The sequence below is a fragment of the Cyprinodon tularosa genome, unplaced genomic scaffold, assembly GCF_016077235.1.
Source record: "Cyprinodon tularosa strain WSP-4 unplaced genomic scaffold, ASM1607723v1 ctg78, whole genome shotgun sequence".
Taxonomy (NCBI): Eukaryota; Metazoa; Chordata; class Actinopteri; order Cyprinodontiformes; family Cyprinodontidae; genus Cyprinodon; species Cyprinodon tularosa.
Genome location: NW_024039540.1, coordinates 2,227,350 through 2,243,030, shown reverse-complemented (window position 1 = coordinate 2,243,030; position 15,681 = coordinate 2,227,350). Strand labels below are relative to the sequence as shown.

The window sequence follows — 15,681 nt, the reverse complement described above, 5'->3', positions numbered from 1 at the left end:
CTATGTCTGCTTCTGTCTCCTTGAACCCCAGTCGGCCTCAGCAGATGGCCGCTCACACTGAGCCTGGTTCTGCTGGAGGATTCTTCCTGTTAAACGGGAGTTTTTCCTCTCCACTGTCGCTACAAGCATGCTTAGTGTGAGGGATTGCATTCAAGTCAATGAGTCAATGCATTCAACTGGTTTTCCTTAGATGGAAACCTTGGGGTATCACTGGGTTGTCATAGCAACGACTGCTTTCCTTTGACGTTGGTGAAAAGAAGCCTTCTCATTCCCAGTGTGCGGGGCTGTGGCTCTGTGACGCATGTTAACATATTAAACATTTGCCCCTTTCATACAACAAATGCATATGGTCAAATAAAACTATTTCAAAGAGGACCCTCAATTTTGGAATTAAGTTTTTCTCATGAACTAATATTTATTTTCTGTCAGTGTGACAAAGATGCAGAGATAAAAGCAGAACATACATTTGGAGGAACGTGTTTCCACCGCTACCAGGCCGCGGTTACACCTGCTGCCAAATTCCAGCAGCCTGTACTGATGCCGCCTCACTGTTTAAAGGAAAAGTATGAGAACTCAAACTTCTGAAAGTACTTTAAATATAAAATTATTCTATACTGTTCAATAAATAAGTGTTTTTAATTAAGAGTAATTTTTATTTGAATGTGCTTTACTGGAGGAATCCATGTTTGTCAAAGAACACTACTGCCACCTACTGGTTTGTGACGTCACAGTGCGGTATCGGCTGTTGATCAAGTCCCAGTGCTGTATCTGGTGTTTGTCACAACGAGTTATTATCCAAGTCATCTTGAAAACATTATTCTTCAAAATATTGGCTCCATATTACGTGCTTTTAATCTCTGGCCAAAAGTTTGATGGCAAATCCTCCCTCTTCAAGTTGGCAATCCAATGACAAACCCGTCAGTGGAGGATCAGGAATCAGAAAGGAGAAATAACTATTTTTTTCACTTTTATCCAATGTATTCCAACATCCAGCTGCCATGCACGTGGGCATTGTCAGTTTCACTATAGCTCTGGTGAATTTCAATGGTGAAGTCCTCTGGAAATCTTCAATAATTGTTGTTGATTGCAGATGTGTCTAGTAGTTCCCATTTGCTTGTAAAGCGGGGAGAATGGTGCTAGGCTTATGGCAGGAGGGAGGGGTTACTATATTTGGGCAAAAATGGCCGCTCCCAGACTCATGACGAAAATTATTTTATGTTTTTACCGATGAACAATAAATTCATTAAATCACCTTGAATGTTTTAGTTTTAGGTATAAATAATGACCCATTGATTATTCCTTGCTGAGCGGACTTTTCCTTTAATGGCGTGATCGTCCACTCGCCCTACCCACTACGAACCATCGGCTCGTAGAATCAAAGCATAAAAACCTTGTTAGTTTCTGAAGGCATCAGGTGAAAAAACTAAGAACTTCCTACCATTCACCAAGATCTAAATCTTTTTTTTTTATTAATGGTCAAAACACCAAAAAAACAAAGTGAACAAGTGAATTTAAAAATTAAAACATATTAAACCCATTAGTAAAAAGCAGCATCAGGAGCCCAGAAGGACTAACCAGGATGAAACAATGTGTGCAAAGTCCAAACATTGGAGGACTGTTCTTTAAGAAGGTCAGACTCAATCAGTCGGAGTGAAGGTCAGTAGAAAAAGACGCCAAAGTCGCCCTTCCCATTACGTTTGAACTGGTTCCCCTGAACAGAAACAAAGATCTGGTGCTGCATCAGATCCTGGACCGGTCGGCTGCAGGACACCTCCTTGTTCCGGCTCAGCTGACGGCCAAACTGCCACTTCCTGCCGCTAGCAGAGGCCACGTCGCCGTCTGTGCAGCCGGTCCCTGCTGCCTCAACAGGAGAGGCTGCAGAGATGCTGCTGGGATGAGCTTCTGGCTTTGATGATGATGATGCCTCCGGCTGCGTGTCTTCGGTTTGTCCAGCTGGGTCGGCTAGAGTAAAAAATATTTATAGATTATTAATTTACCGTATCGGTTCTGCATTGAGTTGTGTCACGGGATCGGGATCTGCTCACCTTCCGTCTCGTGGACGTTCTGCTCCTCTCCTGGTTTCACCAGAATCACCCCGTAACACTCGTTGTTGTGGATGACGTTTTTCTCCATGGTGATGGACGGCATCCCATCCAGCTCATTGGCAAAGTCCTTCAAGCACAATGACAAACCTTTATCGCACTGCCGGCTAAAGCCGGGCCAACACTACGATTGATTTAATCTTTGCATGCAGCTACAGCTCAAACTGTACAACGAAAGGTTTGCAGGGTTTAAAAGTTCACAGCTCACGATGTAAGTTCTCACACTGCGGCCCAACGCTCTGATGCGATCTACCCGCTCACACTGTATGTCTAAAAACTACGTCGGACTCAGCTCCGCAGTGAGATGGCGCTACTCGGACTCGTCTATCCGGAAGCCAAACCAGCAAAAAAGGAAGGTCAGGAAGTGTTGATGCCTCTAGTTAAAGTTGTAGGGAAGCAGCTGTTCCAACCGTTGCATTTCTGAATTCTCCCAGTGGTGCACGACTTTACACGAGTGAATAAAGTGAATGTGATTGATCGTTTATCAAGGGGGCGGGATTTTTGTGGCGGAAGGTTCACAAGCAAGTTTGGTTGTGGCCGGTTTCTCGGAAGCATCGTTGCTAACCAGTTAGCAACTTAGTGCTAGTAGGTTCCCTATGGGAAATTCCATTGGGAACAAGTAGCGCTAAATTGGTGACTTAGAAACGACACTGTCAAGGAACGCTATGGACAGAGGAAACATGCAAGAGGAGGAGAGTTTAGTATCGGAGGTCGTGAATGATTCTCCTCCGTCATCCATTTTTATTTAGAGGAGGAGAGCGGGACGAAGATGTTGTGGAAGAGGATGCCAGGGCGGCAGAAGCTTGGTTTGGTGTAGAAGGCTTACAGCCGTACATGTTTGAGCCCTTGCCTCGCAACGCTGCCAGTTCTGTTAGCTCTACGCCTGCCGAAGAAACAGACGTCCATCCCCGTGAACACTGGGACAGAACTCAATGGAAAAGGAAATGATTCTTATTTCATGAACAATTCTTTGGACAATATGGTCTAATAAATAGCACATTTATATACATGTTTAAGCCAGAATGATTTGACATTTAAATATGATTTCCTAGAGCCTAGCTGACCATTGCTCTGCTGTTAGAACTTTAAATCTATTTATTTTAACAGTTTTAGCTACTTTGTTAATATTAAGTGAACAAATGACACAATGTCCTGTTTTTAGAACATTGAGGGCCAGAAAAATAGCTATGATGGCCCTGATTAGGCCCCGGGCCTCGAGTTTGACCCTAGGTGGATGTTATGAGTTAATCCAATGGAGCAAATCGTTTTTCTTTCAGTGTGAATGAGCCACAAGCAGCGTTTCACCTTGATCAGGACTCCATCCTTACAGTGATGGATCTCGTTGTTGACCAGACTGCAAATGCTGCCGGGATAAATCTCCAAACCCGCTCCCTGCACAGAAACACAGCATAGAGATCAGCCATTCATGAAGAGGCTCAGTCTCTGAGGTCTCCAGTGCGATGGGTGCGGTGCAGTCCCCAACCTTGGAGCCGTACAGGTCGCACATGTTCATGGTGAGGCGGGCGGAAGTTCGCACAACCACGCCGGTGGTCTCACATTGCAGCACGCAGTTCTCCATGTTCAGGGTCCCCTGACGAACGCCTGGTAAACAACCAACCAGAAAAGGTTCAGCTCTCCCAACTGTGCAGCAGGTTGAAACGATGGATGGCAGAAACATTTTATAAAGTTTTCTCTACAGGAAAACATCAGGTAGGAAAACTGATAAACAGCGCCAACCGATTCCTGTGCTGAACACATCAAAATAGTTTAATACTTTAACGATCATTTCTCAGGTTTGAAGGCAAAAAAAATCATTTTGCTACAACATTTAAGAACAATAATCATTAAAGCAATAAAGATACTAACTGTAACACTTGATTGATTTACACACTAAAATACATCAAACACTTCGCAGTTTTAAAGCAGCTCTGTGTAACTTTTAGCTGTAACTGCCTGGTTTGGCGCCCTCTAAAGGCCCCTGGCAACATCACACTGATACCAGAACACCAAGGGAGACCGGTGTTCTGTCAAATAAGCATACCCGGTCAGACCAGCATACCAATAATCAAAACCCATTTATCAATTTAATTTATCCCTTTATTTTAGAATAAAAAATACACTTGTACAAAAAAAAAAAAAAAAAACAACAACTATTTAGTTACTTACTTTTAGGTGTTTTTTTGAAGTGTATGGCGATCTGACCTTAAATTGTTTTTTTGTACTTGATTAAAAGGATACACGGCCGTTGAGGTAGTTTAAAGTCTATTTTTCATACAAAACTGAAGTGATAAATGCAAATCGGACATCTTGCGTATTGACTATAGCTATGCTCACCTGAAAGAAAAGAAATTAGCGAAAATGTCTTAGCGGGGAATGCAGTTTTTTTTTTTTTACATTGGGCCCTCGATTTTACGTTATTACATCATGGTCTACTCACCCATATGAGTCTTGTGTGATTTGGAGCCGTTCTGAAGATATTCAGTTAGGTTATATCTAAGTAACATCTTCCTATGGGCAACGACTTGAAGGCACAAACTGAACTGTTCATAATTTATTCTTTATGGTACGCCAGCATTCATAAAATGTAGGCCAATCACTGTCCCCCAGACATCCGCGGTTATATATTTTATATTTATATTTATATAAAACAAAGCTGAGTGTGTATGAGGTCATCCATGCGCCGGACTAGAGTTGTGACAGACAGCCCGGGCCACAGGCGGCTACGCTAGCTAAGTAATTTGCAGAAGGAGACATGATAAAACTAGTAAATTATCCTTTAGGAAACAATAGATCGAGTTTGGGCAAGTAAGTAAAACTAGCTACAGTTCAGCGGACAGGATGAAGGAATGGTAGCCGGCGCACGCGGACGACTTAATACACACTCTGCTTTGTTTTCTAAGTTCAACCAGATTGACCAAACGCCGAACAGGAATATGGAGAGTATGATCAACTCACACAGAATGCCTTCCACAGCGTCGTGTTGGATGAACTTGATGTTGGACACTTGGACGTCGGCCCCCGTCGACTCCACAAACGAGTCGCCTTTGTGACGGTTTTCAATCACCACCTCATCAGGAAATCCAAAGCCTGGTGAACACAAACAGAGAGGGATCTGTTCACACCAATCCAACTGCGGTAAATCTCAGGAGCCTTTGAACACAAACCAGTTTTGAATGGTTGGGAGTAAAATAGAAACCCCAAAGTAGAACATTATCGTGAAGTGGGAGCAAAAAGGTTCACTTCTGACCTCTGGGAGAAAAACTAGCATCTGAAAGACCACGTGAGAGCAGCAGAGAGATCAGGAAGGAGGTTGAGAATAAGCTTAAAGACAGGATTTTGTTCTACAGTAACATCCTGAAATCCTCACAGAGCTCTGCTTGGACCCATTCATCTGGGCGACATGACTGCAGAGGCACCCGACTAAAGATGGATTCTTTAAGGCTGATTCTGATTGTTTTGACATCAGCTTTAAGTGATCCTCGATAACGACTGCCAATTATAGGGGATCCAATTCTTTACCCGATAGTTTTTTATGCCTCAACAAAAATGTTTCAGAATGTTTCATTTCAACCAGAAAAAACATTTATAAACAAATCAAATCAGGCATTAACAGTGTAAAACAGAGAACAGCACTGTATGCGCCTCATTTAATGTCAGGGCAGCGTACCTCACCTGGCCAGCCACAGCAACTTTCGTCATGTGTTGAGGCGGATTTATACTCAGAAACCAGGTCATTTTCTTTAGTTATTTAAAAAAAAAAAGTATAGCCTCAATGACACAGAATTTTTTAATTACTTATAGATGAAATTCATTCTGAAATCCTCACTATTGAAAGAAAACAGCCTGGGGGACAAAAAGGACCTTGAGGATAAATTAAAACATGCTGCTACGAATTTTTTCTCAAATTTTTATTTTCTTCATGCTTAAATTTCAGCTGTAGAGATGTTTAAACCTCCTTGGTCCATATTTTTGTCAATGTTTTGTCAAACCCAAACAAAAGAAAAAGTTGAGAAGATCTAAAGTTTTGGAGGAAACCTTAACTTAAGGTTTGTGAACTAAATATTTTAACCTAATATATATTTGCTTGATTTGGCTGATTAAAAGTTTTTTGTTGTTTTGTTTGCATTGATACTTGTGAGACATGTTATTACTGTGTCATCATTATAAAATGGACAAAGAGAAATAATATCGGCTTTAGAACTGAGCCTAAAACGTTGGCAGGACATATGGGAATCAGTTTGACCAGAAGATGAAATAATCACCTTCCTCCATTAAAAAACAAGCATCAGTCAATCTCTGCATGTTACCTTCAATAGTGATGGAGTCTGGTATGAAGATGGAGCTGCTGACGGTGTATGTCCCTGGAAGGATGATGACCACGTCACCCTGATGACAGGCGCCCACTGCTGCCACCGGATCTTTGTGGAACTATGGGAATGAGACGCATCGTTCATTCATACAATGGAGGACAGAGAACTTTAGATACTTCCTAATAATTGGTTCAGGTTGGTAGCCTGAAAAAAAAAAAACATGCTACATGACAGTCTGCTTAATGTCAGGTATATACTGTGGCATTATCGGCCGTGGCAGAAAATACGAGGGCTGTTGGAATAATATGAAGGAATAAATGGCTCTAATGCTACGTTCACACCTAAAGAAGTAGAGGCAGCTGGTTTACATGCAAAGTCAACGGTGGACGCGCATCAAGGCGCAGCAAAACGTCCCGTGTGTGTTTTGAGCAGCAGAAGTAGCGCGTCATGAGCTTCTGACGCGCAGAACACGCTGCAAACACAGCAGCTGCTGGAGTTGGAAAAATGTTGCTGCTCGAGACGCGACATCAACCAATCAGAGAAGCTGATCTGGGAGCTGGCAGGGCATCACTGGTATGTTAGGCTCTGAGCGGCGGAGAAAATAGAGAGAAATAATATTTGAAGGCAGGATGGTAATCTAGATGAACTGACTGCACTGATGAGGTTTTTAGGTGGACTTTCTCATTTAAGAACATATTAAAACAACTTTTTACCCACTGATCACAGCAAATATAGCTGCCATTGTTACAGGCAAGGAAAGGATAGGGTAGCTCTGCCCAACGCGCATCAGACCTACCTTTTCCCACCGCGCAGCTGGAGAAGCAGAGATGCTTGAGCCGCGCGTCAGAACTAAACTTGTACAAGCATCAAAAATGAAGCAGCAAACGCGTTTTTGCTAGCGATGTGAACGTAGCATAAATCTGCGCGACCTACTTCACGCTGTCAGGCGGGTTCTAGTGTCGGATTTTTAAGATGTTGATCTCACGGTGTGATGTTGGCCATGACCTACAGCTTCTAATCAGCCAATAGGAACGCAGCTGCTGCTGGAGATCTGATGGGGAAGATAAACCTGAGGGAATCCTTTTCCAGGATTTTCTAAAGATCCACTGAGACGATTAATAACAGAAACTATCAGCCAGAAAAATTACTTATTAATTCAGAATTTATAGCAGTATCCATGGAAACCACAAACGAACATTTAGCCTAATTTTTACTGTACGTATTTATCCTTTAGGATAGAAAACACTGTTAGTTGGAGCAGGCAGACAAACACAGAGGTTTGATTGTTTCTCAGGAACTAAGAACTAAAGGTTCACTAAAATTATTTTCACCAATCTTTGTTCGTTCCATTTATTTGGGTGCATTATTTATTTATTTTTTTTCCATTTGTATCTAATTAATGTAACGTTTCTACACTCTGTCTGTTGACCTACTGACATAAAGAAAATTATTTGCAAAATAGAACCAGAACAACTTTTATAAGGTAGAGAGTTTTGTTAACCTGACTCCGCCAGATGGATTTGCTCCGCATATCCATCTGGAAACCTTCGGTTGAAGTAATTTTGGGAAGGGGCGAAAATACTGGTTAGCTGATTAGCCTATGTTGGTGATAGACGTGCCAAATAAACCAATCAGATCAACGAAGCATATGACGTACTAACAGAGCGACGGGGAAGAGGAGCCAATTGATTGATCAAACTCTTGCCGAAACCAGTCGGGAGAAGAGCAAAAACATCTTTTCCTCTGAGAAAAGCCTCCAGAGCAGTGTTTTGCTCTTCTTTCAGTGAAGAAATACTCTGTAATTCCGATAAAACTTGCTCGATAGCCCCGCTAACGCTAGTTTCATCGGCTGAAGCCGCCATGTTCTTTAGACTGAACTGTCGCGCTTCTCGTCACACCTCAACCCGACTCAAAGCCAACGCTGATTGGATGTTCGTTTGGTGAACGGCTCCAAATTTTCTTTAACGGAGAGTCTCCAGACTGATCTGCGAGTGAAACCTTGAAAGCTCGCGAGATCAGGATGGTTTCACAAGGCTAGAGTTTTGTTGAGAGGAGCAGGATTCCACTGATTCATTTTGGTGCCGCCCATGAAAATATAAAAAAAAAGCAATATATTTTGGATTTCCGACTGTTCTCCTGTCATGGAGAACATTTCCTGTTTAACAGACAGGGGATTGAGCAGGGATTAATCGATTAGCATCCATTTTCTTAGAAATCGTGGTTTCTCTTGTATCAAAAGGATCTTTCCATAACATGAAGGGCAACATATTTGTTTTATGATTTTCTGGATTCAAAAAAAAAAGAAAATAGTAAATCACTAACAGCAACAGTTAAAGCCTGGGACCTAACTGTTGGAGCTATTAACTCTTTATTTCTTTATCCATTTGAATTGTGTTAATTCCTAAACTTATATATTTTTTTGCATTACTTACAGACTTTATTTATAGGTTAATTGTTGAATTTTGTGTATTTATTTTTTGATGTTTTATCATTTTTTCTTTCTTTATTATGTAAAACAGGAAGAAATGTGGGCGGTCCACTTTCTATAAATGTAGGAGCCTGGTAAGGACCAGCAGGCATTTAGGTTAGGGGCCTATGGGTTTTTACCAGTGCAAGAGAGGTGACGGAGCAAGGAATGTTTGAACTCTGTAATGTTGCAAAAATATAGGAAATAAATCAACTGAACATCTACAAGTTTGGACTTTAACTTCTTTTGCCTGCGTCAAAAAAGCGTGACCCCAGTGCCTATAGTGGCTGATTGGAACTTTATTGGATGTTTGGTTTGACAAACAATCGCCAAACACTAACCCTAACCTGTACGGAGCTAAAGTCACATGAGGCCTGGAATGAAGACTGGCGGTTTGGGAGCCAGAACAGAACAAAAACGGAGAAAGCGAGACAGCCTGAGTGAGCCGAGCGCCTCCATTAAAACCATCTGGACTGAACTCCTGTTTTAGCTCCAGAATCTGACCGCGGTTCTGCTGTGAGCACGCGGGAGCGACCCACCTGGATCTCTGTGTTCTCTGAGGCGCTGAGTGGAGTGAGCCGTGCAGTGAGCAGAGCCTGGAGCTGGATGCTGCTGCAGACCCCCGTTACCACGTGAACCATCTTCATCCCCGACTCTCTGAGCCCCCGGCTCTCCACGCACTGCCGCCTGGAGCTTCCCTTGTAGGCGAGCACATACCTGGACAGGGGAGGGATGGGGGGGTCAGGGGGTTCTGTGGCGTAGAATGACTTCTACCTGCAGAGGGACGCACCTAAGCAGGGGGTTCTCTATGATGTGTAATCTACGTTTAAACATCTCCAGCTGGTCGTAGAGCTTCAGGCCCTCCACCATGGACACGTTGTCCAGCTCCGAGTCTGAGTCAGCGCTGAGGCCGCTACGCAACTCGGAGAACTGCTGGAAGCACTGGGAGCAGCTCTGCAGCAGAGACTGGTACTCTGCCACCAGCCCAGCAGGGAGTCTGTCCTCCAGGACGTCGTAGAAGCTGAAAGGAGGCATTCAGGAACGTGAACCGGCAGCAGGAAGCAAAGCTTTGGCGTTACAGAGATTGGAATGGTGCTCACAGTCTGAGACGAGGCTCCACACAGCGGACAAAGTAATCAAAGTCATCGTCCTCGTCTTCCTCGTCCCACTGCCTCCAGATGTGCTTGTAGAAAAATCTGCAGAAAGGAGGAGAGGAAGTGAATGTTGGTCCTTTACTGCTGCAGCAAAAAACACATTTTGGAAATCATTTTGGAATCAACTGGTTTTCCTTAGATAGAAAACTTTGAATCAATCTGACTGTATGATCTGGTGAACTGTAAAGTGCCTTCAGATGACATGTGTTGTGAATTGGCGCTATAGAAATAAACTGAATAGAGTTTTCTAAGTTTGTGTTCCCCCCCTAAAACATTTAAAATATACATCCTCATCTTTTCATTTACTTAAACTGTAAAAGATATCAAAAAGCTGACTTAAACGGAAATAGCTGAATGTTTGAAGAACATTTTTAACGGTTTTTCTAGCTGAAGTACTTCAAGTTGAAAGATGGTAAAATTTTAGCAAAATTTTGCTGAAATCTGAGAATTCCACATTCATTTCAATTCGGCCAAAAAAACGTAGAAAAAGCCAAATATTTCATAAACCTTAAAATAGTTTTGTATTTTTTTTAAATGTCTCATTTTCAGATTGAGTTTTCCAGATCATACTCTCTTCCCTTCTGGGCCGGATTTCCTCTGAACTGAGGAGCAAAGACAAATTTCACTTTTTCATAAAACCCGTGTGATATTTTCAATCGTTGCACGCAGCTACAGCTCAAACTGTACGAAGAAACTGCAGGGTTTAAAGATTCACAGCTCACGATGTTCACTGTGCAGCCCGACGCTCTGATGCGATCTACCTTCACTGTACGTCTAAAAAACAGAACGGACTCAGCGCTGAGAGGAGGCGCTGGTCGGACTCGTCAATCTGGAAGATTGCACATGCGCAGCACTTGAGGTTCTGGTAAATCGGCTAGTAGTTCTGCTTCAACAGCAAGATTTGTCCACATGTTTGATTTTCTCCCGACCTCGCGATTACTGATCAGGAGTTGGCGGTGAGAGGCTTATCGCCCCTTGTTACCTCCTGTATACTACACAATGCAGGATGGAGGAGGGGGCTGAAACTCAGCCCAATCGAAAAAGGGCAGAACAAAAATCGTATACAGTCTACGCTCAGCTTAAAGTTGTCAAATCATTCTGGCTTAAACATGCATATAAATGTACTCTTTATCAGACCATATTATCCCAAAATTTAGAACATTTCTATAAAAAAAAACCATCTTTATTAAAAGATGTTTTTTTTTTGTTTTTTTTGTTTTTTTTGTGCAGGCCAGTTAGTTATACGTCAGCCTGAACACCTAACGTTGGCCAATCATATATCAACGATCATCTGTCAATCAAATGTTTTCGGTCATAGCATCTTGATTCATATGTGGCAGCTAATATACGCAGTGTTCACGGGGATGGACGTCTGTGTCTTCAGCAGGCGTAGAGCTAACAGATCTGGCAGCGTTGCGAGGCAAGGGCTCAAGCATGTACAGCTGTAAGCCTTCTACACCAAACCAAGCTTCTGCCGCCCTGGTGTCCTCTTCCACAACATCTTCGTCCCCGCTTTCCTCCTTTAAAAAAATGGATGACGGAGGAGACTCATTATGACCTCCAACACTAAACTCTCCTCCTCTTGCATGTTTCCTCTGTCCATAGCGTTCCTTGACAGTGTCGTTTCTAAGTCACCAATTTAGTGCTACTTGGTCTTAATGTAATTTCCCATTGGGAACCTACTAGCACTAAGTTGCTAACCGGTTAGCAAGATGCTTCCAAGAAACCGACCACAACCAATTTTGTTTACGAACCACAACAATCCCGCCCCCTTGATAAACGACCATTTACGTTCACTTTATTCACTCGTATAAAGTCGTGCACCACTCGGGAGAATTTTGAAATGCAACGTTTGGAACAGGCGCTTCCCTGCGACTTTAAAGAAAAAGAAAACCTTGAAAAAAGAAAATTTGGGAAAAAAATTATAATAACATTGAACAATAAAAGTTTCTCTCAAATCTTTTTTTGATAAAAGCTATATTTCCAAGTTTCATTTCTTGATTTAATTTTAACCCCATTTATAAAACGTTCTGTTTGCAACATTCCCCGCATACGGTCAGAGCTACTGATCAGCAGCTTCCTACCTAAGGTGCTCCAGAGCGAGAGCGGTCTGATCGAATTCCCCCGACTCCTTATAAACCACCTGCAGCTCCAGCAGGGGCACTTTATGCTGAGTCGCCTCCAGCAGGGAGTTAAAGGCGTCCTCTGTGATCTCACAGCCTCTGGTTTGGCTCTGCAGAGGCAGAGCCAGCTTCACACACGCCTTCAGCTCATTCAGGTCCAGATCTTCCACCTGAACTCGACCAAGAGAGTCTCGTTACGTTCCACCGCTTACATTAGAAGTCCTGCCACGTCCATAAGCTGCTCTTACCTCCACCACGACGTCGAAGATGTTGGTGCTCCACACGGCCGACCAGTCGCACGGCTCCAGCGCCTTTTCTAGGTAGTCGGCCGTGAACGCCTTCACCTCCGAGGGCTTACAGTCTCCTGAGAAAACAAACACGTCAGCGTTTTCCAGAAAGGCAGCAGCTATACGTCCAAATCTCAGCAGAGTTACCCAGCATGTAGTCCTGGTACGCCTTGAACCTCTCGTAGAACAGCAGGTTGCTGGTCTGGAAGGTGTCGGGTAGATTCCAGCCTTCATCTCCGAGCCGCTGGCATCTCTGAAGCCGAGTTCCTGAACTCTCACCGCTGCCGTGATCCGTTCCACTGTCATCATCGCTGTCCTCTCCGCTCTCATCGTCTTCATTCTCAAACAGGGCTGCAGGGGGGGAGGGGGGTAAAGACTTCACCTCTGAATCAAGTCTAGATCTGCAACCATTGATTCTTTTAGTAATCATTTATTCTATCAATTAATTTTTAATCACCTGAAAGGAGATGCTTTTGGTAATTTACCATATCTAAACAATTTGTGATAAAGAAAAGAAACCATTTATTTCAGCAAATGTCATGTTTTAGTCTCTGAGCCATGACTATGGGTAACAAATCCATTCCCTTACAAAATCAGCTGACAGTTATTTTAATTAGAGCTACAACTAAGGATTATTTTGTAAATTGATTAATCTGGGGATTATTATTTAGATTAATCTGTTTATAATCAGATAGCCAAAGGTACCTTAAAGACCATTTTTTACCAAATTAAACAGGGGAAACTAAAACTTTTCCTCTTGAGAAGTTCTGGATAGAGAATATAGACTTACAAAATTTATTTTAATCTTAAATTCAAGCTGTCTATACATTTCTTTACAATTTTAGTATAATTACTGCTCTAAATGGGTTCTTCTGTCAGCTAAAGGCATGGTTTACAGTCTCTATACTCCAGTTAATGATTAATCATTTACTAAACTAGTCGATTATTTCAATAATTGATTAATCTGATTAATCGATTCAGCCCTAATTTTAATGATTGATTAAATCAGATGAATCATTCCAGATCTAATCACGCCACTATGATCATGGGATGTTCTTCTAAAGCTCTTAGCTACAACTTTCAAATCAAAAAGATAATTTTTTCCAAAAAGAAAAAAACATGCACAGAACATCTAGAGTGGTACAAAAAAAAACAACATTGCTTTTTAATGAAAAGAAGATAAATAATTGTTCTAGAAATGTTGACTGGTCCAAAATAGATCCTAGAAGCTCAATGGAAGACCTGAGAAATGTTTTCCTCTCTGTCAGACTGAGGAAAAAAAGAAAGAAGCTAATTTAATGGAAAAGGAGGCCAAAATATATCTATCTATCTATCTATCTATCTATCTATCTATCTATCTATCTATCCATCTATCCATCCATCTATCTATATATATATAACACAGCAAATCCCTTCATCATCTTTACTGTTGACAGGCTGCAGCCAAGTCCCGAATACCTTATTGGTCTGCTGGACGTTAGCAACAATGTTTCTATTGGTCAATAATGAGCATCTGTATTGGTCTGGAAATGAAGACAACATGATGTGGCAAGATTTTAATTTGTAAAACTCAGTGTGAAAAAGTAAACATTAGAACAAATAAAATCTGTAATAATAAAAACGGAAGAATAAAGTTTACGAAAAAAAAAATTACTAAATAAAATTAAAGAAATTAAGAACGTTAATTCAAAAAAAAAATTTAAAGCTGAAAAAACAGCAGTTACTCTCTTTTTCTGTTTAAGAAATTTTACCAAAGTTTTATTACTGGCTCGCATTTTTTTCTTCAAAAATAGTTAGTTAAATTATCCATAAACAGGTTTCAAATAAAAGAGGGAAAGAAAGTGCAGATAATTCAATAGAACTAAATTAATGAATTATTCCATTAACCCTTTATAGGGCCCTCAGTGAAATCCTTTGAAAATCCAAATTTCAAGCCACATTCAAAATTATGGATATTTTGATGGCAGAAATTAATGTCAATGTAATAACAAGAAATACCAACTTGCCCGAATATATATATATATATATATATATATATATATATATATATATATATATATATATATATATATATATATATATATATATATATATATATATATATATAAAAGTGCTTCTATGAAAAATACATGAAAAACACTCAGAGAAAGAAACTAATTTTTTGGTCCAACATAACCTTACAGGCATTAATGCTAATACTGGCACTTATTATCTTTTTAACTTTACTTATTAACTTTTCAATTAACTTTTTACCTTTTTTTTATTATTATTAACTTTAAGAGAAATAACAGACAGAGGTTTGGCTACACTGGAAAAACGCAGCTAGCATAACTGAATCCATGTAGCTTTAGTTAGCTTAGTGATGGACCGTTTTGACAGCTGGGATTGTTTGGCCCTGTGCTTGTAGCTGTGTGGTTTTAGCCACTTTGGTGGCTCTAAAGCAGAAGGTATAAAGTTTCCCACATACCCTGGTTTATATTCAGCAGGTTTCGCCCCAATCCTAGCAGCTCTTCCTCTGCTTCCTCGGCTTTAACGGCGGACTGTAAATCCACCACCACCATGTCCGACATGTCACTGATTACACACGCTACGTCCTGCTCCATTGGTGCGCTAAAAACAACAAGCAAACACCGGGGTCTGTGTGAAAAACTGTTCGGACTGGTTCTGTTTCACTGTCAGGCAGCAGCGCCCAGCCTGATTCTTTCAAAATATCCCGGTCAGCGCCTGGGCCAATCAGAACACAGAACACTGGGCCAATCAGAACACAGGACACTGGGACAATCAGAACACTGGGCCAATCAGAACGCAGAACACTGGAACAATCAGAACACTGGGCATGCGCACAACTCCAGCTGATAGAAACCTCTCAGCCGATTGTTTTCTTTACGCCGAAAAACTGTATAAAACCTGCTGAGATCTATACTCTATGGAAGCCGTTTCCATCACATGAAAGTAAAAACAACTGACTAATAGAAAGACATAATTATGACATACAACGTCATAATTTCGACTTTCAAAGTCATAAATATGAGCTAGAAAGTCATAATTATGAGCTAGAAAGTCATAATTATGAGATTCAAAGTCATAATATTCCCAGTGAGAAATTACTTTTATTACACTACTCCATCTGTAATAGAGTGACTATAGGACCAGTTTGATTTAACACAATTTCATACAATATATATAATCAGGCATGGGCGTAGGTTTGCATAGGTTTGCAACCGACCTAATTGTCCCT

At 41.3% G+C, this 15,681-nt stretch overlaps 1 protein-coding gene across 1 annotated transcript; it reads right to left on the bottom strand.

The window, feature by feature from the left end:
* Window positions 1-1,428: 1,428 nt before the first annotated feature.
* shcbp1 (SHC SH2-domain binding protein 1) lies at window positions 1,429-15,131 on the bottom strand. The gene is made up of 13 exons (XM_038270824.1): window positions 14,911-15,131; window positions 12,591-12,794; window positions 12,405-12,520; window positions 12,118-12,326; window positions 9,980-10,075; window positions 9,670-9,900; window positions 9,419-9,596; window positions 6,410-6,530; window positions 5,058-5,189; window positions 3,586-3,704; window positions 3,408-3,494; window positions 2,046-2,172; window positions 1,429-1,962 (listed from the first exon to the last, which is right to left on the bottom strand). Exons 1-13 carry the CDS (start codon window positions 15,044-15,046, stop codon window positions 1,658-1,660), a joined length of 2,061 nt encoding a protein of 686 aa, XP_038126752.1. The 5' UTR covers window positions 15,047-15,131; the 3' UTR covers window positions 1,429-1,657.
* Between the last annotated feature and the right edge of the window lie 550 nt (window positions 15,132-15,681).